At 46.7% G+C, this 24,283-nt stretch overlaps 1 protein-coding gene and 2 long non-coding RNA genes across 4 annotated transcripts in view; 1 reads left to right on the top strand and 2 right to left on the bottom strand.

Moving 5' to 3' along the window:
* LOC131381069 (uncharacterized) overlaps positions 1 to 21,862 on the bottom strand; it is a 59,935-nt gene extending 38,073 nt beyond the window's left edge. For both annotated transcript variants that reach the window (XR_009209513.1, XR_009209512.1), the window contains exon 1: positions 21,731 to 21,862. This is a non-coding gene — a long non-coding RNA (uncharacterized LOC131381069). The remainder of the gene's footprint in view (positions 1 to 21,730) is intronic.
* On the bottom strand, positions 1,863 to 3,247 carry EID2 (EP300 interacting inhibitor of differentiation 2). The gene has a single exon (XM_032172952.2). The coding sequence runs from the start codon at positions 3,137 to 3,139 to the stop codon at positions 2,429 to 2,431; it is 711 nt and encodes a 236-aa protein (XP_032028843.1). The 5' UTR covers positions 3,140 to 3,247; the 3' UTR covers positions 1,863 to 2,428.
* LOC131381070 (uncharacterized) lies at positions 20,052 to 23,740 on the top strand. The gene is made up of 3 exons (XR_009209514.1): positions 20,052 to 21,019; positions 21,183 to 22,055; positions 23,484 to 23,740. It is a non-coding gene; the product is annotated as an uncharacterized LOC131381070 (long non-coding RNA).
* Positions 23,741 to 24,283: the final 543 nt, after the last annotated feature.

The following is a 24,283-nucleotide window of genomic DNA, read 5'->3' as shown; positions in this document are numbered from 1 at the left end:
TGGGAGGGGAGTGGATAAAGAATATGAATAAGGCACGGTGGCTCACACCTATAATCCCAGAACTTTGGGAGGCCGAGGAGGGAGGATCATCTGAGGTCAGGAGTTGGAGACTAGACTGGCCAACATGGTGAAACCCAGTCTCCACTAAAAATACAAAATGAGCCAGGTGAGGTGGCATGTGCCTGTAATCCCAGTTATTTGGGAAGCCGAGGCATGAGAATTGCTTGAACCTGGTAGGCAGAAGTTGCACTGAGCTGAGATGGTACCACTGCACTCCAGCCTGGGCGAGAGAGTGAAACTTTGTCTAAAAAAAAAAAAAGAGTATGAACAGAGAGTTTATGGAAAAGGGAATATATATGACTCTTAAAAGATATTTAGCTGGCTGGGTGCGGTGGCTCATGCCTATAATCCCACCACTTTGGGAGGCCGAGGTAGGTGGATCACCTGAGGTCAGGAGTTCAAAACCAGCCTGGCCAGCATAGTGAAAGCCTATCTCTACTAAAAATACAAAAATTAGCCAGGTGTGTTGGTGCATGCCTGTAATCCCAGCTCTTGAGAGGCTGAGGCAGGAGAATCCCTTGAGCCTGGGAGGTGGAGTTTGCAGTGAGCCAAGGTTGCACAATTGCACTACAGCCTGGACAACAAGAGTGAAACTCCCATCTCAAAAAAAAAAAAAAAAAAATTAACTTCGCTCATAATAAAAGCAAATTAAAACTGATATACCATTTTTCAACTATCAGATTCGCAAAAGCCAGATATTATTGATGGTTTAGTGTGTTGGCTAGGCTGTAATGAAACATCCATGATCATTAATTGCTAGTGGGAGTGCAAAGCGGGACACATATAGAATGCTGCATAGCAATATTCAAAGGAGTACCTTTGGCCCAGAATTCTCATTTCTGGGGCATCAGCCTACAGATATTACACGTAAAAAGGAATCTAGGTAGCTATTGATTATGAGACACATCATTAGGGCTGGGCATGGTGGCTCACACCTGTAATCCCAGCACTTTGGGAGGCCGAGGCGGGCGGATCACAAGGTCAAGAGATCAAGACCATCTTGGCCAACATGGTGAAACCCCGTCTCTTACTAAAAATACAAAAATTGGCCGGGTGTGGTGGTGGGCGCCTGTAGTCCCAGCTACTCGGGAGGCTGAGGCAGGAGAATCACTTGAACCTGGGAGGCGGAGGTTGCAGTGAGCCGAGATTGCGCCACTGCACTTCCGCCTGGTGACAGAGTGAGACTCCCTCTTAAAAAAAAAAATCATTAGTTTCATGAAAACCTAAGGAAAAAATTATCTATTACAGCATCAAATATAAGATGCACCCACATTTCAGAGATGTTCAAATATGAAGTGAATTTTGAATTGAAGCAATACTATATTTGTGCACATGCCACATGATATACAAGATGAACTACTCTAGCAATTTTTTATTCTGCCCAAAGAGATAGGAAACAACCTAAATGTCCGTCAATCTATCCCTGGTTAAGTAAATTTCGACATAACCTCAGAATGGAATAAAATGCCACTTTAAAAAATAATGAGGAAATACAGTGGTTTGGAAGGGTCAACATATGTTTTTAATGAGAAAGCAATGTATAAACCAGTAAATATAATATGCTGACTTCTGTGAAGAAATAAAACAAGTAAACCCAGATTTACATATGCCTGTGTACACGTAAGGAAACTAGAAGGGCGGAAGGGAAACTGTGGCTATTAGAGGTCATGGTTGGTACTGCATGGAGGAAAACAAGAATGGAAAGATTTTCACTGTACATTTTATATATTTTTTGGCTTGTGAATGGATTTTATACCAAAAAAACTTTAAAAATTAAAAATTGAAAGAAAAAAGTCCAGAAATTTGACGTTCTTGAAAACATGATTTATCACATAATATATACATTTACTTTGCTTGTCACTTGAAATGCCTAAGAAAACACAAAATCAATCTTAAACTAGAAACTTCTATTTAATACATGAAGAGAGCACATATTCCGACAATTTCAAGTTCTTTTCATAGCCTTCCAGTCCTAATAACTCAGCGTTAACATCTTATTCTGTTCAGCACTATTTGATAATTTCTTTCATCCTCATGGGCTCTAGTATTGGTGATTTTTCATCAAGTCTCAATTTTATAAAACCATCCTTTACTTTGTAATAAAGTAATGCTGAGAGACATTTTCCATAATGCAGGGGGAAAAGTGTGGATCAATCACAAACTCAAAGAACGTTATAGTTATAATGCTTTCGACATTTTTTCTACTTCTTCTGTGATGCGTTTTCAAGATAAGCTTCCCCCTCCCCCTTTTTTTCCCCTCCACCTGTGCACTGTCTTATCGCGATATACTCTTGACTTCCGAAAATCAAGTTGCAGATTTGGTATGACTGGAATGCAGAGGTTCTCTTGAAGTAGTCTCACCACATAACTATTCTCTATTGATAAACTTATCGCAACCAAGTTCTTCTATCAGAGGGTTGATAACTTCAGAGGCAGTCAGAGCTATCGTAAAGGTTAAAATATCGAGGTCCACCCTGTGAGGATTTCGCTGATATTCGGCATCAAACGCTGCTTCCCTTGCTCTGCAGGCTTCCACGAATCGCCTGCGGCGTTCTTCAAGCTCTTGTATTCTGCCAGGAGCAATCGGGTAATTTTCCAGATAGTGGCGGAGAAACTGCTGGTAATTGATTCCTAAAACGCTAAGTGGGTGGCGGAGACGGAGATAGGGCAACGCAGCCAGGCCTCCGTTCCCGTGCCTGGACCTGGGCCTGCCCTCGGGACCCTCTTCGTCCACTGGCTCCCCCAGCAAGCGGGCGACCTCCGCCATCCGGGCTTCCCTGGCCGCCGCCGCCGCCGGGCTTTCCCTGCCCGCCGCGGCTGCCCTGGCCAACGCCGCCGCTGCCACCGGGGCTCCCCTGGCCGCCGCCGCCGGGGCTCCCCTGGCCGCCGCCATCCGACCTTCCCTGGCCGCCGGCACCGGGCCTCCCCTGGCCGCCGCCATCGCGCCTTCCCCGGCCTCCTCAGGCTGTGCCGGGGCCGGCTCCCGCCTCCCGCGGCCTACCTCCGCCTGCGGGACGTCTCTGTCACCATTCGCCGCGCCTGTCTGGGGGACATTGCTGTCTGCGGGCAGCTTGGACATCTCAGACCGTGGGGTCAACTCGGCTGCTCCCAGAGAAACTGGAATTAACTGGACAGCGCGATGCCCGGCGGACACCCCAGTGCGCGTGCGTGGCCGCTGTGCGCACTGTAAATGCCGTGTGCGTAACCGGGAGCGAGAGCGTAGATTCTACCGCAAACCCTGGGAGCAGTGCGCATGCGTACCTTCCCGCTCGCCGTTCTCCAGATGCCCCCTCGAGGCCGGGAAGCGTCAACGCATCTGAAACAGCCCAACGACGAAGGGCGGGGCCGTATAGGACATTTCAACCAGTTTGATGTTTGTGAGGAACGCTTACAAGATCGCTTCTTGTAGGCGTTCTCAAGGTTCTGTCCTAGGGTGTTTCTCTTTGTTCTCCAGTGATTATGTGCCACCTCTATTATATATCAAGATATTTTAGATTCATGGTCTTTTCTGGATTTTTAAATTGTTTTTCATTCATTCCTTTGCCTGTCTTCAGCCATACGGATCGTCCTAGCTACTAAAGCTTTGTAATTATAGTCTTTTCGTGTTATCTTTAACATTGCATTGACTACCTTGGACATTTGTTTTTCGAATCTTATTTGTGCAATATAACATGCAGAAAAGTAAACAAAACATAAATATACAGCTGAATGATTTATCACAAAGTGAACATCCATTTAACTATCACACAGGCCAAGAAATGGAATATTTCCAGCATCCCAGAACCCTTCCTCTTCTTCTTATCACTATCCTTTCCTTTCTACGCAGAAGTAACAACTATGCTGATACTTACGGTAATCACTTTCTTGTTTTTCCTTTCATTTTACCACCTAAGGGTGCATTCCTAATGCTGTAGTTTAGTTTGGTCTGTATTCTGGTCTGTATTCTGAACTTTATGTGAGAAACACACTCACCTGCGTAATTTTTGTATTTTTAGTAGAGACGAGGTTTCACCACGTTGGCCAGGATGGTCTTGATCTCTTGACCTCGTGGTCCGCCTGCCTCCGCCTCCCAAAGTGCTGGGATTACAGTGAGCCACTGCGCCAGCCACTTTCTTCCCTTTTATGGGCTGACCCCGTCTCTACATTTTGTTCCCTTATTGTGACCTTCTAGGTGGATGAGCCCTGCGGTTTGTTACATTTGCAGGCTGGCTGCCAGTACTTAGATTTATCATGCCTCAGAAATGGACTATTTAAAATGTTTTCTCACATATACTCTTGTATCTGTTTTTTGTGCACTATTTTTATGAGATTCACCCATTCACATTTTCCCTCCCTCCCTCCCTCTCTTCCTTCCTTCCTTCCTTCCTTCCTTCCTTCCTTCCTTCCTTCCTCCCTTCCTTCTTTCATCTCATTCTGTTACCCAGACTGGAGTGCAGTGGCACAATCACAGCTCAATGTGGCCTCGACCTTCCGAGCTCAAATAATCCTCCCACTTCAGCCTCCTGAGTACCTGGGACTACAGGTGTGCACCACCACACCCAGTTAATTTTTAATTTTTTTGTAGAGACAGGGTCTCCTTATGTTGCCCAGGCTGGTCTCAAACTCCTGGGCTCAAACGACCCGCCTGCCTCAGCCTCCCAAAGTGCTGGGATTATAGCGTGAGCCACCGCACTCGGCCTCCAGCCTACATTTTCATTATGGTTTATAAATACTTTATTTTCTTGATAGTTATTATATTCATTACCTTTTTTTTTTTTTAATGAAGTCTCGCTCTGTCACCCAAGCTGAAGTACAGTGGTGTGATCTTGGCTCACTGAAACTCTGCCTCCTGGTTCCAGTGATTCTCCTGCCTCAGCCTCCTGAGTAGCTGGGATTACAGGTGCGTGCCACCACGCCCAGCTAATTTTTGTATTTTTAGTAGAGACAGGATTTTATTATATTGGCCAGGCTGGTCTTGAACTCCTGACCTCATGATCCGCCAGCCTTTGGCCTCCCAAAGTGCTGAGATTACAGGCGTGAACCACCGTGCCTGGCTTATTACCATTCTTTTATGGGTCTTGTAATATTAAAACATGCATCTTATATACTGGCTCTCCAATTACTTTCTCTTTGTTCTGATTAATGTGAACAAACAAAATCATTTGATCTGATTTTGCTGTTGGTGGTCCCCGTCATGATGCCATGATTCATGACCATCAACAAATGACTTAAGTGACTTATCGTTCTCTGCCCTATCAGAAGTAGCTATTCTGAGGCAGTAAGGTCTCATCCACAGAGCACAAGACTGCATTTTAATTTTCCTGGTCCAAGCACCAAATTAATAAAACACAACAGCTAGTCTACTTCCTGCTTCCCACCAGCATCTCTGCAATCACTAAGTGTGCGGCTCCTTTAAGGCAGCTCCCAGGCTAGGCTGGAGACAGATCTATTGTTCTCACCCTCAGGCTGCCTGGAGAGTCACAAATATTTAACAAAGGAAGTTCCAGACTTAGGTGACAACATATATTATCACAGGAAGAAGTAGAAATCATAGTAACTTGCTGTAATCCTACAGAAGCAGATATAATCTTGTTCTCTGGACTAAGAATCACCTTACAGCAGAAGCTGAAAGGCCCTCTGATTTTCTAAGAATAGAAATTGCTCTAAGTAAAATGATGGTTTATTAGACAGAAGTGATATAAAAATGGTTCTAGGAAAATGAAGTGAACTAAAATAAGAAACTACAAATAGAGGAAGGCAGAAAAACTTGGTGATAATGTGAGGGGATACAAACAAAAATTTCAGAGGTAGTGCAGGTTTGCTGTTGCTCCCAAGACTGTGCCTGCCGTGGCTGCAGCATCTTTGTAATTCACTGCCAGTATTTCGGGATGACTTGAGGATGATTGCAACCATGTTGCAGACTAAACCATTAAGGCAGCTGGGATCAGGGGCTCCATATTGCTTAAAATCTTTACAGCAGAGGTGTGTGTGTGTGTGTGTGTGTGTGTGTATGTGAGAGAGAGAGAGAGAGAGAGAATTTGAACCCAATTAATATATATATTTTGAGAGAATCTGGCTCTGTCATCCAGGCTAGAGTACAGTGGCACAATATCTTGGTTCACTGCAACCTCCACCTTCCAGGTTCAAGTGATTCTCCTGGAGAATCCTGCCACTGCACTCCAGCCTGGGCGACACAGTGAGACTCTGCCTAGAAAAAGAAAAAAAAAAGAGATAGATTCTTGGCTAGGCATGGTGGCTCATGCCTGTAATCTCAGCACTGTGGGAGGCCAAGACAGGAGGACTGCTTGAGGCCCGGAATTCGAGACCAGGCCTGGGCAACGTAGCAAGACCCTGTCTCTAAAAAAAGAAATTAGCCAGACATGGTGGTGTGTGGCTAGCTACTCAGGAGGCTGAGGCAGGAGGATCATTTGAGCCCAGGAGTTCAGGGCTACAATGAGCCATGATTGTGCCACTGCACTCCAGCTTGGATGACAGAGTAAGACTCTGTCAATAATAATCATAAAAAAGAAGTAGATTTTTTTCTCCATCCTTTGAATGAGAACTGGTTTATGACTTGTTTGACCCATAAGATGTGGTAGAAATGATAGTTCATCAGTTTCAAGACTAGTGCTCAAGAGGAATTTCATACTTCTCATTCTCTCTCTAACTCTAACTCATCTCCACCATGAGGACAAGTCTGGACTGGCTTTCTGGAGGGTGGAAGACCATTCAGAGTGGAGGAATGTGGTCTCAGACAAGGCATTCAAGATCAGTCAGTCTGGCTGGGCTCAGTGGCTCACGCCTGTAAACCCAGCACTTTGAGAGGCCGAGGTGGGCGGATCACCTGAGGTCAGGAGTTTGAGACCAGCCCGGCCAACATGGTGAAACCTTGTCTCTCCTAAAAAATACAAAAATAAGTTGGGCTTGATGGTGCATGTCTGTAGTCCCAGGAGGCTGAGGCAGGAGAATCTCTCGAACCCAGGAGGCAAAGGCTGCAGTGAGCCAAGATTGCACCACTGTACTCTGGCCTGGGCGACAGAGTAAGACTTTGCCTCAAAAAAAAAAAAAAAAAAAAAAAAAGCTGGGCACGGTGGCTCACGCCTGTAATCCCAGCACTTTGGGAGGCCGAGGCGGGCAGATCACGAGGTCAGGAGATCAAGACCATGCTGGCTAACACAGTGAAACCCTGTCTCTACTAAAAATACAACAAATTAGCAGGGCGTGGTGGCGGGTGCCTGTAGTCCCAGCTACTTGGGAGGCTGAGGCAAGAGAGTGGCATGAACCCGGGAGGTGGAGCTTGCAGTGAGCCAAGATCGCACCACTGCACTCCAGCCTGGGTGACAGAGTGAGACTCCATCTCAAAAAAGAAAAAAAAAAAATCAGTCAGTCCCCAGCTGACCTACCAACTGACTCTTAGATGCATAGGCTCAATAAATGCTTATTGTTTTATGCCACAGTGTTTGATATGATTTGCTATGCAATATCATTACGGCAATAGATAACTATTAGCTAATGGTTGCAGAAATTGGTACCAGGAGTTGGGCACTGCCCTAACAAAATCCTGAAGTATGTGCCAGTGGACTTGGCACTGCATAGTGGATGAAAGGTAGAAAATCAGAAAGGAAACGGTTAGCAAAGCTGCAGGATAGTGAGAAAATTGTTATTGGAGGCAGAAAAACTGGTGACCTATGTTATGTTGTAGTGAAACAATTGCTAAACTATTGCCCGAGGTTACTTAGAAGATGGAAAGTATTTCTGATGAACTGTTGTATTTGGATAAGGGAACCTCCTGACATAATGCTGGCTGCTCATGTGGCTGAGTATGATAATGCATAGCAAGAGTGGGGTGAACTATAAGGGTTGGCTGATTTTCTAGAAGAATTCAGGGGAAATACAGGGGGACTATGACTTGCTAGGATGGAAAAGAAAACTTTTTCTCACTTCCAGTCTCTCCACCCACAATTTTTTTTATTTTTATTTTTAGACAGAGTCTCACTCGCTCTGTTGCCCAGGCTGGTGTGCAGTGGGGCAATCATGACTCATTGAAGCCTCGAACTCCCTGGGCTTAAGTGATCCTCCCGCCTCAGCCTCCCAAATAGCTGGGACCACCCACCATGCGCAGCTAATTTTTAAAACATGTTTTGTAGAGATGGGGTCTTGCCATATTACCCAGGCTTACCCGGGCTCAAGCGATCCTCCTGCCTTGGCCTCCCAAAGTGCTGGGGTTATAGGCCTGAGCCATCGTGCCTAGCCACAAAAGATTATCAAGGTGAAAAACAGCCTGTGACTATAGATCAAATTAAAGGTGTGGCCTTCTGACCCTTTGTTATGACTGTTGAAAATACAAAGGTAGTGCTTGGTGAAAAGCCGACCAGTCAGACAAAAGGGTTTCTAGGAAGCTTTAAGGGCATGGTCCCTCAGAAACCAGATCTTAAAACAGGAAGAAGTTGGTCTAGAGAGAGAGAGAGGGTATTTCTTGAAAACAATAGTGATGTGGTTTCTGGAGGATGGAGTGAAGTATAAGCAGATACATAGCAAGCTTACAAAGTTTGAAAGGGAACTGTATAGGCAGGACTGCCAGCATAGACTTTAAAATTTTTTATTATGTACTTTTTTTTTTTTTTGAGACAGGGTCTCTCTCTGTCACCCAGGCTGGAGTGTAGTGGCACGATCTCAGCCTTGCTGCAGCCTCTGCTCTTCAGGCTCAAGTGATCCTCCCACCTCAGCCTGCTGAGTAGCTGGGACTACAGGCATGTGCCACCATGCTCGGCTATTTTTTTGTATTTTTAATAGAGATGGAGTTTTGCCATGTTGCCCAGGCTGGTCTTGAACTCCTGAGCTCAAGCAATCCACTGGCCTTGGCCTCCCAAAGTGCTGTGATTATAGGTGTAAGCCACTGTGCCTGGCCCATTTTTAAATTTTAATTCTTGGCTGGGTGTGGTGGCTCATGCCTATAATCCCAGCACTTTGGGAGGCCGAGGCGGGCAGATCACCTGAGGTCAGGAGTTCAAGACCAGCCTGGCCAACATGGTGAAACCCCGTCTTTACTAAAAGCACAAAAATTAGCCGGGTGTGGTGGCACGTATCTGTAATCTCAGCTACTCAGGAGGCTGAGACAGGAGAATCGCTTGAACCTGGGAGGCAGAGGTTGAGGTGAGCCAAGTTCGTACCATTGCACTCCAGCCTGGGCGACAGAGTGAGATTTTGCCTCAAAAAGAAAAAAAAAAATTAAATTCTTTTAGAGGCAGAGTCTTGCATTGTTGTTCAGACTGAACATGAATAATTAGGTTGTTTGTTTCCTTGCTATTGAGTTGTTTGAGTTCCTTATAAACTTTGGATATTAACCTATTATCAAATGTATGGTTTGCAAATCTTTTCTCCCATTCCATAGGTTGTCTTTTCACTCTATTGATTGATTCATTTGATGGGCAAAAGCTTTTTAGTTTGATGTAATCTCACTTGTCTGTTTTTGCTTTTGCTGCCTGTGCTTTTGGGTTTATATCCAAAAAAAACAGTTCAGATCAATGTCATACCTTTTATCCTATGTTTTCTTCTAGTAGTTTTACAGGTTTAGGTCTTATATTTAATTGTTTAATCTATTGTGAATTGATTTTTGGATGTGGTGTGAGATCAGGGTCCAATTTCATTCTTCTGCATGTGGACTTTCCATTTTCCTGGCACCATTTACTAAAGAGATTGTCCTTTCCCCATTGTGTGTTCTTGGCAACTTTGTCAAAGATCAATGGACTGTAGATGTGTGCATTTATTTCTCTCTTCTGTTCGAAGGGTCTCTGGGTCTGTTTTTATGGCAGTACTGTGTTGTTTTGATTATTCTAGATCACACTGAAGACTCTGACTCTGAGTAGGTTGGTATGACTGATGGAAGATAGTTGCAAATTCTTGGACACTCTTCCCCTTGATGGGTGGAGTTTAGTCTCTCTCCTCTTGAATCTGGGCTGGCCTTAGGCAGTCACATGTGATGAAGAAAATGCAGTGAAAGAAACACCGTGTGACTTCAGAGACGAGGCCAAAAGCACTCTTGCAGCTCTGAGATAGGAGGTGGGACTTGACTCCATAGGCGGGGCTTGGACACTGGACCAGACTGAGGACTAGGTAAAACAGGGCTGGGCAAAGCAGCTTTTAATCAGACACACCCACCAGTGTACCATGTCAAGTTACTGTTGCCATGGCAACACCCAGGCGTTACCACCCCTTTCCATAGCAATGACTCAATGATTACTACCCCTTCCCTAGAAATTTCTGCATAAACCATCCCTTACTCTGCATGCAATTAAAAGTGAGTATAAATAGGACTGCAAACGGCCCCCGAACAGCTACTCTCTAGCCTGCCTTGCAGGAGCAGTCACCAAGCTGTAACATCGCCTCTTCAATAAAGCTGTTTTCTTCTATCTCTGGCTTGCCCTTGAATTCTTTCCTGGGCAAAGCCAAGAGCCCAGCGGGCTAAGCACCACTTTGGGCCTCCTGGCCCTGCATCAGCTTCTGCCTTGCTCTCTTCTGCCTTACTCGCTCTTCAGACCTTCTCTCTTGGGTTGCTTCGTCTAGGAACCCGGCCCTGTGAAAAGCCCAAGCCATAGGGAAGGCCACATCATGTGCTCTTACTTTTCTTCCACCTTATTGGCCACTCTCACCATCATTGCTGCATTTATTCCAGAACTACTCTATGTCAAAAAGCTTTACGCACATAAGCTCATCTAATCTTCATCTAATGATCTCTGTTCCACCTATAATCCCTTCTTATATACTTTGTATTGATTTTACAGAACATGGAGGCATATCTCTAATGGACTTCAAGCTCTAAAGGACATGAAATTGTGTCCATCCTTCTTCTCTACCCCTTGCTTGGTAGCAGTTGAAGGACACCCAGGATCTCAGCTCAGGGGAAAACGGAAGGTCATGTTGGAGTCTGAGAATCCTTAGTATAAACTCTCTAACTCCTGGAGACACTGTTAAGAATTGAAAGCTTGGAAATAAGCCTGGTCTGGAACTCCTGACTTCAGGTGATCCGCCTGCCTTGGCCTCCCAAAGTGCTAGGATTACAGGTGTGAACCACTGTGCCTCCCCGGAATTTGACCATTTATGCTAAGGCATGTTGAGGCAGATTTTAGCCTCAGATCTTCCAGGCCAATGGACCCCTCGCTTCTAAAAGAGTTCCAGCGTTGGGTTCTGATCATGTCCCAGTTTTTTTTTTTTTTTTTTTTAATAGAGATAGGGTCTTACTATGTTGTCCAGGCTGGTTTCAAACTCCTGGCTCAAGCGATCTCCCGCCTCAGCCTCTCAAAGTGCTGGGATTACTGGTATGAGCCACTGTACTCAGTTTATGTCCCAGTCTTATTGGTTCCTAGGGGAAGAATTGTTGGTTCCAGGTGTAGTTAGAGGTCAAAACGTTTTCTATTTTGCATGCTCAGGCTACATGACTTGCAATTTTGGTTCTGTTATACCTACAAGGTGACTTGATTTTTTTTTTTTTTTTTTGAGATGGAGTTTCACTCTTGTTGCCTAGGCTGCTGGAGTGCAGTGTGCGATCTCAGCTCACTGCAACCTCCACCTACTGGGTTCCAGAGATTCTCCTGCCTCAGCCTCCCGAGTAGCTGAGATTACAGGCATGCGCCACCACGCCCAACTAATTTCATATTTTTAGTAGAGTCGGGAGGTTTCTCCATGTTGGTCAGGCTGGTCTTGAACTCCCAATCTCAGGTGATCTGCCCGCCGCAGCCTCCCAAAGTACTGGGATTACAGGCGTGAGCCACCGCGCTTGGCCGACATTTTGTTATCAACAGAATAGGCCCAGTTTGGGCTGGTCCTACAGCCACAGCATCCTTTATTCAATTTATATATCCTCAATTTCTCAAATTTTCTTTGAGCCAGTTTTACCATCTTGCCAGCTCCCTGATAACTGAGTTAAATAAGTCTCTGAACCATGGGTCACATTGATTTACATGATTTTTAAAAAAATTTTTATTTTTTATTTTTTTGAGACAGAGTCTCACTCTGTCACCCAGGCTGGAGTACAGGGGCATGATCTCAGCTTACTGCAACCTCTGCCTCCTGGGTTCAAGTGATTCTCCTGCCTCAGCCTCCCCAGTAGCTCATGCCTCAGCCTCCTAAATAGCTGGGATTACAGACATGTGCCAACACCCCTGGCTAATTTGTGTATTTTTAGCAGAGACGGGGGTTTCGCCATGTTGGCCAGGCTGGTCTTGAACTCCTGACCTCAAGTGATCCACCTGCCTCAGCCTCCCAAAGTGCTGGGAGTATAGGTGTGAGCCACTGTGCCTGGCCAGCCTTATACATGCTAAAGAACATTACCTGCTTATTATTTCTTTATTTGAAGATAAAATCAACTTAGGCCAATTCATCATTTTTTTTTTCTTTTTTGACACTGAGTCTCGCTCTGTCACCCAGGCTGTAGTGCAGTGGCACTATCTCGGCTCACTACAGCCTCTGCCTCTCAGGTTCAAGTGATTCTCTTGCCTTAGCCTCCCAAGTAGCTGGGATTACAGGCCCCAACCACCTTGCCCGGCTAATTTTTGTATTTTTAGTAGAGGCGGGGTTTCGCCATGTTAGCCAGGCTGGTCTCAAACTCCTGACCTCAGGTGATCCGCCTGCCTTGGTCTCTCAAAGTGCTGGGATTACAGGCATGTGCCAGTGCATCTGGCTCATCTTTTCTTTTAGTGAAAGAAATAAAATGCAAGAACAGAACTTATCCTAAAGTTAAATCATCCTAGTTCACAAAAGGAGCCTGAAAATGATAGAAGTATAAGGTACAGAGAGAAGTCCTTTCCCCTAAGTCACTGCTGCGAACAGATCCTGGAAACAAACGTTTGCCCATAAACCTCTAAGTAGAGGCCATGATCAGAACCCAACACTGGAACTCTTTTAGAAGCGAGGGGTCCATTGGCCTGGAAGACCTTTCCCTGCAATTTGAAGAGGAATAATTACCACCTCAAATAAGTTGATTTGAAAAGGTGTTAAACAGGCAGGGCACAGGGGCTCATGCCTATAATTCTGGCACTTTGGGAGGCTGAGGCAGGAGACTCTTTGAAGCCAGGAATTTGAGACCCACCTGGGCTACATAGCCAGACTCTGTTTCTACAAAAAAACACAAAAATTAGCCAGGCATGGTGGTGCACACCTGTGTGGTCTCAGCTACCATATAAGGATGACAAATAAAAGGAATAACCTGGCTGGGTGCAGTGGCTCACACCTGTAATTCCAGCACTTTGAGAGGCTGAGGTGGCAGATTGCTTGCCCAGGAGTCTGAGACTGGCTTGGGCAAGATAGCAAGACCTTGTCCCTATTATTTAAAAAAATAAATAAAAAAGAAAAGAATTACCTATGGCAAGTATTTTTTTTTTTTTAATTAGAAAGGCAGCCAACTTCCAGAAGAAAAATAAAATAAAACAAAATAAAAGCCAATTAAATCCCTTGTAGGGGCCAAGGGCTTTGGTCCTCTCACGGTTGCTGACAAGTCAATTTGCAAAGGGCAGATTAATTGGAGAAAAGGCATACAAATTTATTTAACATGTATACACAAGCACTTTCAGATTGAAGACCCAAAGATACAGGAAAACTGGTTCATTTTTATGCTTAGGTTTGAAACCACCTTTGCATGAATGATAACAGTGAGAAAATCATGACAGTGGAAGAGATCTGATCTAACCAATGCCCATCTTGCGATTTTTTTTCTTTTGGTTTTGTTTTTGAGATGATGTCTTGCTGTCTCCCGGTCTGGAGTGCAAAGGCACGATCATGGCTCACTGCAGCCTCGATCTGGCGACCCTCCCACCGGAGCCTACCAAGTAGCCGGGACTACAAGTGGGTGCCACCATGCCCGGCTAATTATTTTTTTTTTAGTAGAAATAATCTTGATATGTTTCCCAGGCTGTTCTTGAACTCTTGGCCTTTGGCAATCCTCCCCCAGTCTGCAGTCTGCCTGCTTCGGCCTTTAAGGTGCTAGAATTACAAGTGTGAGCCACTGTGCTCGGCCTCCTCTCCTTTTTTGTGGCTATCTTGACACTGAGTTTTTGAATAGTCCAGGCCAGTTGTTTTGTATAACATCTCATACTTCTGGGATTGTCTGATTGTTTTTTCTTTTTTTTTTTTTTGAGACGGAATTTCACTCTTGTTGCCCAAGCTGGAGTGCAATGGCATGATCTCGCTCACTGCAACCTGCACCTCCCAGCTTCAAGCGATTCTCCTGCCTCAGCCTCTCGAGTAGCTGGGATTACAGGCATGCGCCACCATGCCTAGCTAATTTTTTGTATTTTTAGTACAGACGGGGTTTCTCCATGTTGGTCAGGCTGGTCTCAAACTCGCGACCTCAGGTGATCCGCCCGCTTCAGCCTTCCAAAGTGTTGGGATTACAGGCGTAAGCCATGGCGCCTGGCGTCTGATTGCTTCCTTATGATTAAACTGTCCTTTCCCCTAAGTCACTGCTACGAACAGATCCTGGAAATAAATATTTGCACATAAACCTCTAAGTAGAGGCCAGGACTCAGCCAGGCGCAGTGGCTCATGCCTGTAATCCCAGTAGTTTGGGAGGCCAAGGCAGGCGGATCACTTGAAGTCAGGAGTTTGAGATCAGTCTGGCCAACATGGTGAAACCTATCTCTATTAAAAGCAGAAAAAAAAAATTACCCGGGCGTGGTGGCACATGCCTGTAATCCCAACTACTTGGGAGGCTGAGGCAGGAGAATTGCTTGAACCCGGGAGGCGGAGGTTGCAGTGAGCCAAGATCGGGCCACTGCACTCCAGCCTGGGTGGCAGAGTGAGATTCCACCTGTCAAAAAAGAAAAAAGAGGCCAGGACTCAGAGCATCCTGGTAACAGTTGTGCAGAATCCACACTCCAGCTAGGAGCACTGGGGAAAGTGGAGCCCACCGTTTTCTCCCTCCTTACTGTCGGGTCAGGCTTCTGCCCACTAGAGGGCAGCCAAGTCAAAAATCTTGATAGAAACAAGTTCTAAAGACTTACCCAGATTTGCTATTCTTCTGAGACAGCGTTTTTTTTTCTTCTTTTTTTTTGAAATAAGGCCTGGCTCTGTCGCTCAGGCTGGAGTGCAGTGGCACGATCTCGGCTCACGGCAACCTTTGCCTCCTGGGCTCAAGCTATCCCCTTGCCTCAGCCTCACGAATAGCTAGGATTACAAATGCATGCCACCACGCCCGGCTAATTTTTGTAGGGACGGGGTTTCACCATGTTGTCCAGGCTGGTCTTGAACTCCTGGGCTCAAGAGATCCACCTGCCTTGGCTCCCGAAAGTGTTGGGATTACAGGTGTGAGCCATCAGGCCCAGCCTTCTGAGATTGCTAATGTGAAAAATTCTATCGAAGTTGTCTATCAAAGTTGTCATGCACCATTTGTCTCTTATGAGTATTCTTTTCTTTGAGACCGAGTCTTGCTCTGTCACCCAGGCTGGAGTGCAATGGTGCAATCTCGGCTCACTGCAACCTCCTCCTCCCAGGTTCAAGCGATTTTCCTGCCTCAGCCTCCCGAGTAGCTGGGGTTACAGGCGCTCGCCACCATGCCGGCTAATTTTTGTATTTTCAGTAGAGGTGGGGTTTCACCATGTTGGTCAAGCTGGTCTCGAACTCCTGACCTCAGGTGATCTGCCCACCTCTGGCCTCCCAAAGTGCTGGGATTACAGGCGTGAGCCACTGTGCCTGGCCCTTTTGAGTGTTCTTTTGGGACCCTGTCAGAGCAACTTACTAAGTACTTCCTCTATTGTTAACTTGTTGAGTCGATGTCTCCTCTGAAATTTTGTGTATATTTTGAGGAGATGGACTATTTCTAGAGGTCTCTCCAGAACTGAAACTGTGGTTTCCCATAAGTCTACGAATACTGACTTCTCTTTTTTTCTCTTTGAGAGAAGGTCTTGCTCTGTCACCCAGGCTGGTGCAATCATGGCAGCTTCAACCTCCTGGGCTCAACTGATCCTCCTGCCTCCGCCTCCTGAGTAGCTGGGACTATAGGCATATGCCACCATGCCTGGCTAATTTTTTTTGTTTTTGGTATATTTTGTAGAGATGAGGTTTTGCCATGTTGCCCAGGTTCTGACTTCTAGTAAACAAAAACTTTGTTCTCAGTATCTTTCTTTTCCCCTTTATATTTCACTGAAGAAAATGAAGGTGGGCTTATTCATGGGGCTGGGCCAGTAAAATTAGGCTACACTCATATAAGCATTTCCCCAAATCCTCCTAATACCTCTTGTGAAAAAGGGTATCCGCCACATAATACCATCAATTCTGTGGCAAATTATTCTAACCCGCTGGTTCTCAATCCTGTCTGCACATTGAAATCACAGGGGAATGACATCTACTGATGCCCCCGTCTCTCTGAGGTTCTGAGCGGGGAAGGAATTTGTGTTGGTTTAAGTGTGTGCCCCACAAGGGAAGGACCTGCCCAACACACCGTGTGCTTTGCCCTCAGCAAGGAGCCACAGCTGCAGGTGGATTTCCACACCAGGATGGATGAGGACTCAGGCATCGCTTTCCATTTCTGAGTGCACTTGGTCATTGTGTGGCCATGAGGGGTCTGGAAGAGCGAGGTGAAATCTGACAATGTGCCCTTTGAGGATGGCAAATCATTTGACCTGCGTGTCTCTGTGCTGGACAATGAGTACCAGGTGAGCACCCGAGGAGCTCCCATAGTGCAGCCTCTGTGGCCTCCCAGAGAAGGAGGCAGCTCTCCCTGCCCTGGCCCCACCAGTCCCTCGGGGCCTATCTGCTGTAACTACTCCTGCCCCAGGCTTTTCATCACAGAGCACCCTCTGCTTGCACTGCCACCCTCAGCTCTTTCCCAAAACTGACCAAGGTCAAGGCTGGTTCACCTGCCATTTCCCCCAAGGTGGAGAATCATTTCCATAGCTATCATTTCTGCTCATGCTGTTATTTACATTTTCATGTGGCCAAATAGATAAAATACATATATGAATCAAATTATTTTAGTCAGTCAAAAATTAACTCTTCCTTTCACTCCCAAACCTCACTGCTACTCCCCAGAACAACACTACCAGCTTCTCTGCTCTCCTTCCAGAGGTAATCTACCATTAGAGAACCATATATTTCCTCTTCCTCATTTATATAATATGCTTTCATTCCTTTTTGTATATATGCCTATACACATATTCATATATACATATATGCTTTCATTTCTTTTTTAAAAAATGCTGGTATAAATGTCTTTATACATTACACTTTAGAAACGAGTTGATTTATAGTCAAAGAACATATCTTGGAGAATTCATCCATCTATGGTGCTGCTTCATTTTTCTTTTCTTTTTTTTTTTTTGAGATAGAGTTTCACTCTTGTTGCTCAGGCTGGAGTGCAATGGTGCGATCTCAGCTCACCACAACCTCCACCTCGCAGGTCCAAGTGATTCTCCTGCCTCAGCCTCCCAAGTAGCTGGGATTAAAGACATGCGCCACCATGCCTGGTTAATTTTTTGTATTTTTAGTATAGATGAGGTTTCTCCATGTTGGTCTGGCTGGTCTCGAACTCCTGACCTCAGGCAATCTGCCCGCCTTGGCCTCCCCCCCCGCAAAGTGCTGGCATTACAGGCATGAGCCACCGTGCTTGGCCTGCTGCTTCATTTTTTAAAGATTGCATAATATGCCAGTAGAAGGATGATCCAAAATTATTGAACTTGATCCTTTTGATGGTTACTGCGTGGTTTTTACGATTTTGCTCTCACAAAGGGTGCTGTGCACTTTGGAGTCCAGATAGGGGAAGGGAGCCCCCATGAGCCCCTACTCTGTTTCAGTGTAGAGAGTGCAGTTCCCACTCAGCCCTGCTCAGCTCACACACAGCCCCTTCCACCCTGCTACTCACTCCATTATTCACGCCCGAAATCCCCTGTCTCAGTCCAGAAACCTCTATGCTGTCCACTCTCCTCCTCTTTTCCTCACACACTTTCTCACACCTATAGAAAGTTCTCCTACTCTGTGTAGGTTTCTACTTTCCTAAAGCAACCAGGGACACAGAGATTCTTATTTCCTGCCAGTTCACCTAGGGCAGGCAAGACACTCTGTACCTACTCTCAGTGTCTTGATAGCTGTTTCCTTAATAAACAAATATTGTTCCTGGGATTTGTGTCTGAAATAATAACTAGATAGTGTGCATCAGAATCAAGCAGTGAATTACAAAATCAATTTCCCTTCCATGTGGGATTTCCTGGAAATCTATTTATGTCTTCATAAGTAGAAGTGAAAGGGGAATCAAATCCTGTTTTTAGGTCAGTTCCAAGTTCAGCCAGAATTATATGAAAGCGAAAGTACTGGAAGCACCTGGCACTGCCCAGCTGGCCCCACATCCATCCTCTGCTTATTTGCTCAGTGTCAGGTTGCAGAAGTGGAATGGACACACTCAGCAAATGGCAGAATCCCACATTGGTTGTCTGACCTGTGCAGGGAGGAATGTGATAGTAGCAAAGGCCAATGGAAGCCATTAGAGCTGCTTCCACCTACAAAAATAGGAAAGCAAAAGCAACACCACATTCTTGGAGGTTTTGCACAGATTAGTACAGTCATGAGGGACTTTAAGATACAAGGGTGGCATTTTTATGGGGTTGTTTGGTTTGTTCTTATATATTTGTAGATCCCCATTCACTCACCTATTTGGCCTGTGTAGAAAACAACTGGCTCTCGTAGAATGACAGCGGATTCTCATCAGCTTCGCCAGATGGGAACTCCAAGTGCAGCTGTTGTACTAGATGTGGTTTCATTGCCTGAGCAAATTAACACAGCCTCTTGTGCATCGTGTGCATCTATCCACTGAGAAAATGTGTGTTTTTCTTGTAACCTATTAGTAAAGGCCACCGGAAGCAATTGGCTTCCAAATGAAAGAGGCAGCCACCTTTGCTATCCTACCTCACAGCATATCAGCTCCTCAACCCTGCGTCAATTTACTCCACACAGGCCTTTGTCACTTCTTTCTTCCAGAAGACATCACACTGTTCCTTTCCATTGATATTATGCTGATGAGATCTGGTGATCAGGAGGTGGCCACAGTGTTATACATACTGGTAAGACATTTGTGTGTGTCAGGGTGTGGGAAACACATTCCACAAAAATTCAGGGGCTTTCCAACTGAATGAAATTTCCAGGGCTCCACCAGCTCGGTCATGTGAAGATGTCCCATCTCAGGTGCAGGACTAGGTTTTTTTGTTTTGTTTTTTTTTTGTTTTTTTTTGAGTTGGAGTCTCACTCTGTCACCCAGGCTGGAGTGCAATGGCGTGATCTTGGCTCACTGCAACCTCCAAGAGATTCTCCAGACTCAGCCTCCCGAGTCACTGGGATTAAAGGTGTGCACCACCATGCCCGGCTAATTTTTGTATTTTTAGGAGAGACAAGGTTTCATCATGTTGGCCAGGCAGGTCTTGAACTCTTGACCTCAAGCGATCTGCCTGCCTCGGCCTCCCAAAGTGTTGGGATTACAGGCATGAGCCACTGCGCCTGGCCAGGACTAGCTTTTATTTTTTATTTATTTTTTGTTTTTTTGAGACGGAGTCTCGCTGTGTCGCCCAGGCTGGAGTGCAGTGGCGCGATCTCGGCTCACTGCAAGCTCGGCCTCCTGGGTTCACGCCATTCTCCTGCCTCAGCCTCTCCGAGTAGCTGGGACTACAGGCGCCCGCCACCACGCCCGGCTAATTTTTTTGTATTTTTAGTAGAGATGGGGTTTCACCGTGGTCTCGATCTCCTGACCTCGTGATCCGCCCGCCTTGGCCTCCCAAAGTGCTGGGATTACAAGCGTGAGCCACCGCGCCCGGCCCAGGGACAGGTTTCTAAGACAACCGTGAGAATCACTGTGACGGGAGAATGAGCTCGCACCTCGCGCATGCGCATTGGCTGTGGCGACTGGCGCTCCACTCCTGACGTCAGGCTGCGGACCCTTTAAACTATGGCGGCTGCGAGGCGGCCTGGGGGCTTCCGCTGCAGCCACGGTTTGCAGCGAATCCGGGGTCCAGTAGGGGGCGGCGTGGGAGAGGGGGTCGCGGGTGTCCCAGGGCCAAACCCCCAGGAGTCCTGTCTTCAGGACCTTTTTGAGTAGTCTTCCACGGTTGGAGGGGGAGCTTCAGGGAGAGTCCAATGTGGAGCCAACGCGACCACACGTGGCACTGGCGTCTCTCAGAGCAGATGGGGTAAGTGTGTGTGTCACTGAGGCCATATGGGGCGATGGCGAGAAAGACAATGGTGTCCAGGCGTGTGCGCGGTGGAAGAAAGGCCCAGGTGACCTCCCCGTTAACACCAAGGAAAAGCAAAGCACAGCTGGGAACCAGGAGAGAGCGTGTGAATGAGACCAAGCCACATTTTGGGATGCCTGCACCGGAGCAGAGAGGTTTCTGCAAAGTTCACCCCACCCCCACCCCTCCACCGCCTAGGTAGCCCTGACGCAACCTCACCTGCACCCAGCCCCAGCCCTGTCCTTTTGGTTCCCTGACATTCGTGATAGCCAAAATATTCGGTTGTGGGACGCAGTCCACCCAGGAGCAGAGGAGAGGATGTTCCCTCAGAATGAGACAGGAAGAAGTGCAGTGGAATGCGACACCGCCTTTCCTAGAAGCCAAGGCCAGTCACTATCACCTACCGCTCATTCTAGGCAAACTACCCAGCCATCAGGTGAAACATGGAGACCAAGGGAGATTCTCTGTCTGAGACAGGTATGGAAGTTCAGAGCTCCAGGATCGTCAAAACTGCCTAATCAACCAGAAACTGGTTTGGAGAGAGAAACATTGATGACGCGGATCTCCATGAAGTTTCTCCCTGATGGACTGGGAAGTGTTCTTTGTTGTAGGCATTGATCCAGACCAAGAAGCACCTAGACCCCTCAAAACAGGGCAGACAGAGCAAGAGGTACGACAGAGCAGAGGCCAGAGCCCAGGCAAGATAACGCACAGTGCCACCGCCAGGCAGGATACAGGCACAGTTTCACCGCCACCGGCATAAGGAAAGGAATGCCAAACGGGTGAGTTGTCCAAAGAGTCCAGCGTCCCAGTACAGGGATTCTTGCCATGTCACCTTCCCCGCTTCTTTTTAAGATTGGGTCGTGATGTGGCTTCATTTCTCAGAGAAAAGCCGCGAGGAGATAGAACCATCTTCTCTGACTTCGGTTTGCTCCCCTCCTGCAGGACAATGAACTCCTGTGAGGCTTTTGTCCTTGGCTGGAGTGTGGCCATCTTGATCCTACGAAAGACGCTGCTCAGGATAGGAATGAGATTTCAATTTCTCCGGGACCGATGCGTCTCCACACGTCGTCGAAGCCTTCACAAACCCAAAGTGGAACCGCCGCGAAAAAGATTGACAACCGGCCACATGACCCAGCCAGAGACGCAGAAAGAGGCTCACTAAAGACAGGCCGACATGCCAGAAATTGCTTTGTGGCGCATAGGGCACATTCGCCCCAACACTCACACGCACACAGGCGCACAGACAGAGAGACAGAGAAAGCGAGAGAGACAGACAGAGATTGAGAGACAGAGAGAGAAGAAAGAATGTGATACACACGCACACAAACATACAGCAGTGGCACAGAAACACACACCTCCAGGCAATCCCTGAGGCTGTGGGGTTCTGCTCTTCGGGACAACGACTCTTGGGTGAGAGAGCAGCCCACGGGCACACAGGCAGACCTGTCCTCGAGATCACGGGGGGCAGCACGACTTTTGGGGGGACTCACCCGAACACCTTCCGGGCAGGCCTGAGGCTGGGATGCCGCGCTGCTTTCCTTGGACTCCGTCTGCTGTTTCTGCATCCTGGTCGGCCCTCCGTTTATTGTGGTGTCCCGAAACAGTTTTGTCGACCCCCTGGATTGGTCAGGCTGGAGCCTCGGCACCGACACCCTGCCACGGAGGGCTCCTGCTTTGTCAAGGCTCAGGGAGTGGTCTTCAGCCAACCGTTGGAGTCACTGTGACAGGAGAATGGGCTCGCGCCTTGCGCATGCGCATTGCCCAGGCGGACTCCTGTTTTGCTCTTGGAAGTCCGGCTGCGGCCCCTTTAAACAGGTTAGGTGACGCGCGTGGGGGGCTTCTGTGGCAGTCGCGGTGGTGGCTGGAGCGGGGATGTAGTAGGGAGCGTTGTGGGAGTGGGGTCTTCGGGCTTCCCAGGGCCGGATCCCCGGGAGTCCTGTCCTCAGGACCTCCTTGAGCCGACTTCCACCGGTGGAGGGGAGTTTTAGGGCGCCAGCTGGGGTCTCCGGACTCACAGGCTGGAGTGCATTGGTGTGATCATAACTCACTGCAGCCTCAATCTCCCAGGCTGAAGCGATTTTCTTGCCTCAGCCTCCCACGTACCTGGGACTACAGGCATGTTTCCCCACACTCAACTACTTTTCTTCAAAAACATTATTGTACGAATGGGGACTTACTATGTTGCCTGGCTCATGTCAAACTCATGGAATCAAGCCGTCCTCTTGCGTTGGCCTCCCCAAGTGCTGAGATTACAGGTGTGAGCTTCCACGTGCAGCTAAATTCTTATATCTTAAATCCATACCTCTCACAATAAGCAGATGTTAGTCCCACTTATTTTATAACTTTTTGCTGTTTATGTCTCTTTTTGTCCCTGGACAAAGAGATTAGCAACCCACTCTCCACCAAATTTCAACTTATTAGAGGCATTATGCTGTGTCCCAGCAGTGGCCGAGGCTTCAAGGACCTGCTGCTCTAACCTAGGCCTGCTGAGGAGTACAATTCATCTTGTGTTTCTGTGTTGTTTAACAACCTTCCTGAGCTCCTCTAAGTCAGTCCATCCTGCCACAACTGGGAAGAATCAAGAAACTCTCCAGGAAAATGTTTATCAACCTGCCTGTTGTCAGGTAGAAGACAGGTCTGTTGACCACGTCAGGCGTGGCAGCGCATGACAGTGAGTGCCCCCCACTGTGTTTGCTATTCACTGCATGTTCCACCTGAAATTTCCCATCTGCTCAGTGAGTCTTGACAGTGGGGTAAAGGAGACTCACTCTCAAAGACCAAGGCTGACCCTCTCTGAATACAGTGCCTTGACCTAGTTACTGTCACTTTGGTTTTGTCTTCAGGGACTAAAAGATACAATAAGAATTGGTTCCCTTAATTGTCCTGTTGATGCACAAAATACTTATATGCTTCTACATAGGTCTGCTCTTTTGCGCCACAGAGCACTAAGGGAAAGTCCCTACAATAAAAGTGCCTTTCACCTGAGCTGCTACATGTGACAGCTAAAGGTTAAAAAAAATAAAAGCTTCCCAAATGTTGTGGGTATGACAGCTGGTCCAACTTCACGGTCTGTACTTTCCCTCTCTAACAGCATGGATAAATACAGAGACAACTAGCAACTGATACCCTCGTGTGCCAAGTCATTGATGTATCTGTGTGATTAAAAACCAGCATTTAACCATACCCTAGATACATTAAAAATCAACCCCACACTCATAGGCTATAATTCCACTTTGCTTCCAGATGACAGTTACAATTGGAAAGGAAATACCTAGTTCACAGGAGGCATTAATACTTACGTTGCTGCAGAAACTGAACCCTTACGAGAATGTATTCTTGACTTTCTGACCTGGACACTAACAAATAGTGAAAAATATGTATCTAAGAATACTCTTGGAACAGAAATGTGAAACACCAAAAGTAAGAGATATTATGAAGGATCAAATATAAAATGACCCACTGCTAAAGAGGCAACAAAGAAAACTGTAGAAGAAAATGACAAGAGGCACTAATGCGTTAGTGGGTTTGTGCTACTATGTAACAAAATACACTAGACTGGGTAATTTCTGAAGAACAGAAATGTATTTCTCACAGTTCCGTAGGCTGGAAGTCCAAGATCAAGGTGCCAGCAGGACTGGTGTCTGGTCCTCGAGGGCCTGGTCTCCGCATCCAAGATGGCGCCTTGTGCACTGTGTCTTCAGGAGAGGATGCGCTGTGTTCTCACATGGCAGAAGGCGGAAGGGCAAAACAGGGGAAGCCTACTCCCTCCAGTCTTTGTGTAAGAACCCTAAACCCATTCGTGAAGACTCTCCCTTCATGACTGAATCACTTCCTAAAGGCCCTACTTCCTAATCCTGTGACATTGGTGAGTAATTTTAGGGTGACACATTCAGAATACAGCACCCTATATTCAATTTCTTAAAAATTATTTTGTTGTTTCACTTTTCTGTTTTTCAAGTGGCTTAAAGTGCACAAAATTGGATTAATCATAATCCTTGGCTCATAGCATACCTTGACTCCTATTTCATCCTTGTCTGTGCCAG

The sequence above is a fragment of the Hylobates moloch genome, unplaced genomic scaffold (genome assembly GCF_009828535.3).
Source record: "Hylobates moloch isolate HMO894 unplaced genomic scaffold, HMol_V3 SCAFFOLD_13, whole genome shotgun sequence".
Lineage (NCBI taxonomy): Eukaryota > Metazoa > Chordata > Mammalia > Primates > Hylobatidae > Hylobates > Hylobates moloch.
Note: the sequence above shows the minus strand (reverse complement) of the source record. Positions and strands in the feature narration are given on the sequence as shown.

Excerpts from the sequence above, each read along its gene's own strand:
- EID2 (XM_032172952.2), bottom strand. The coding sequence starts at position 3,139 with ATGTCCAAGCTGCCCGCAGACAGCAATGTCCCCCAGACAGGCGCGGCG.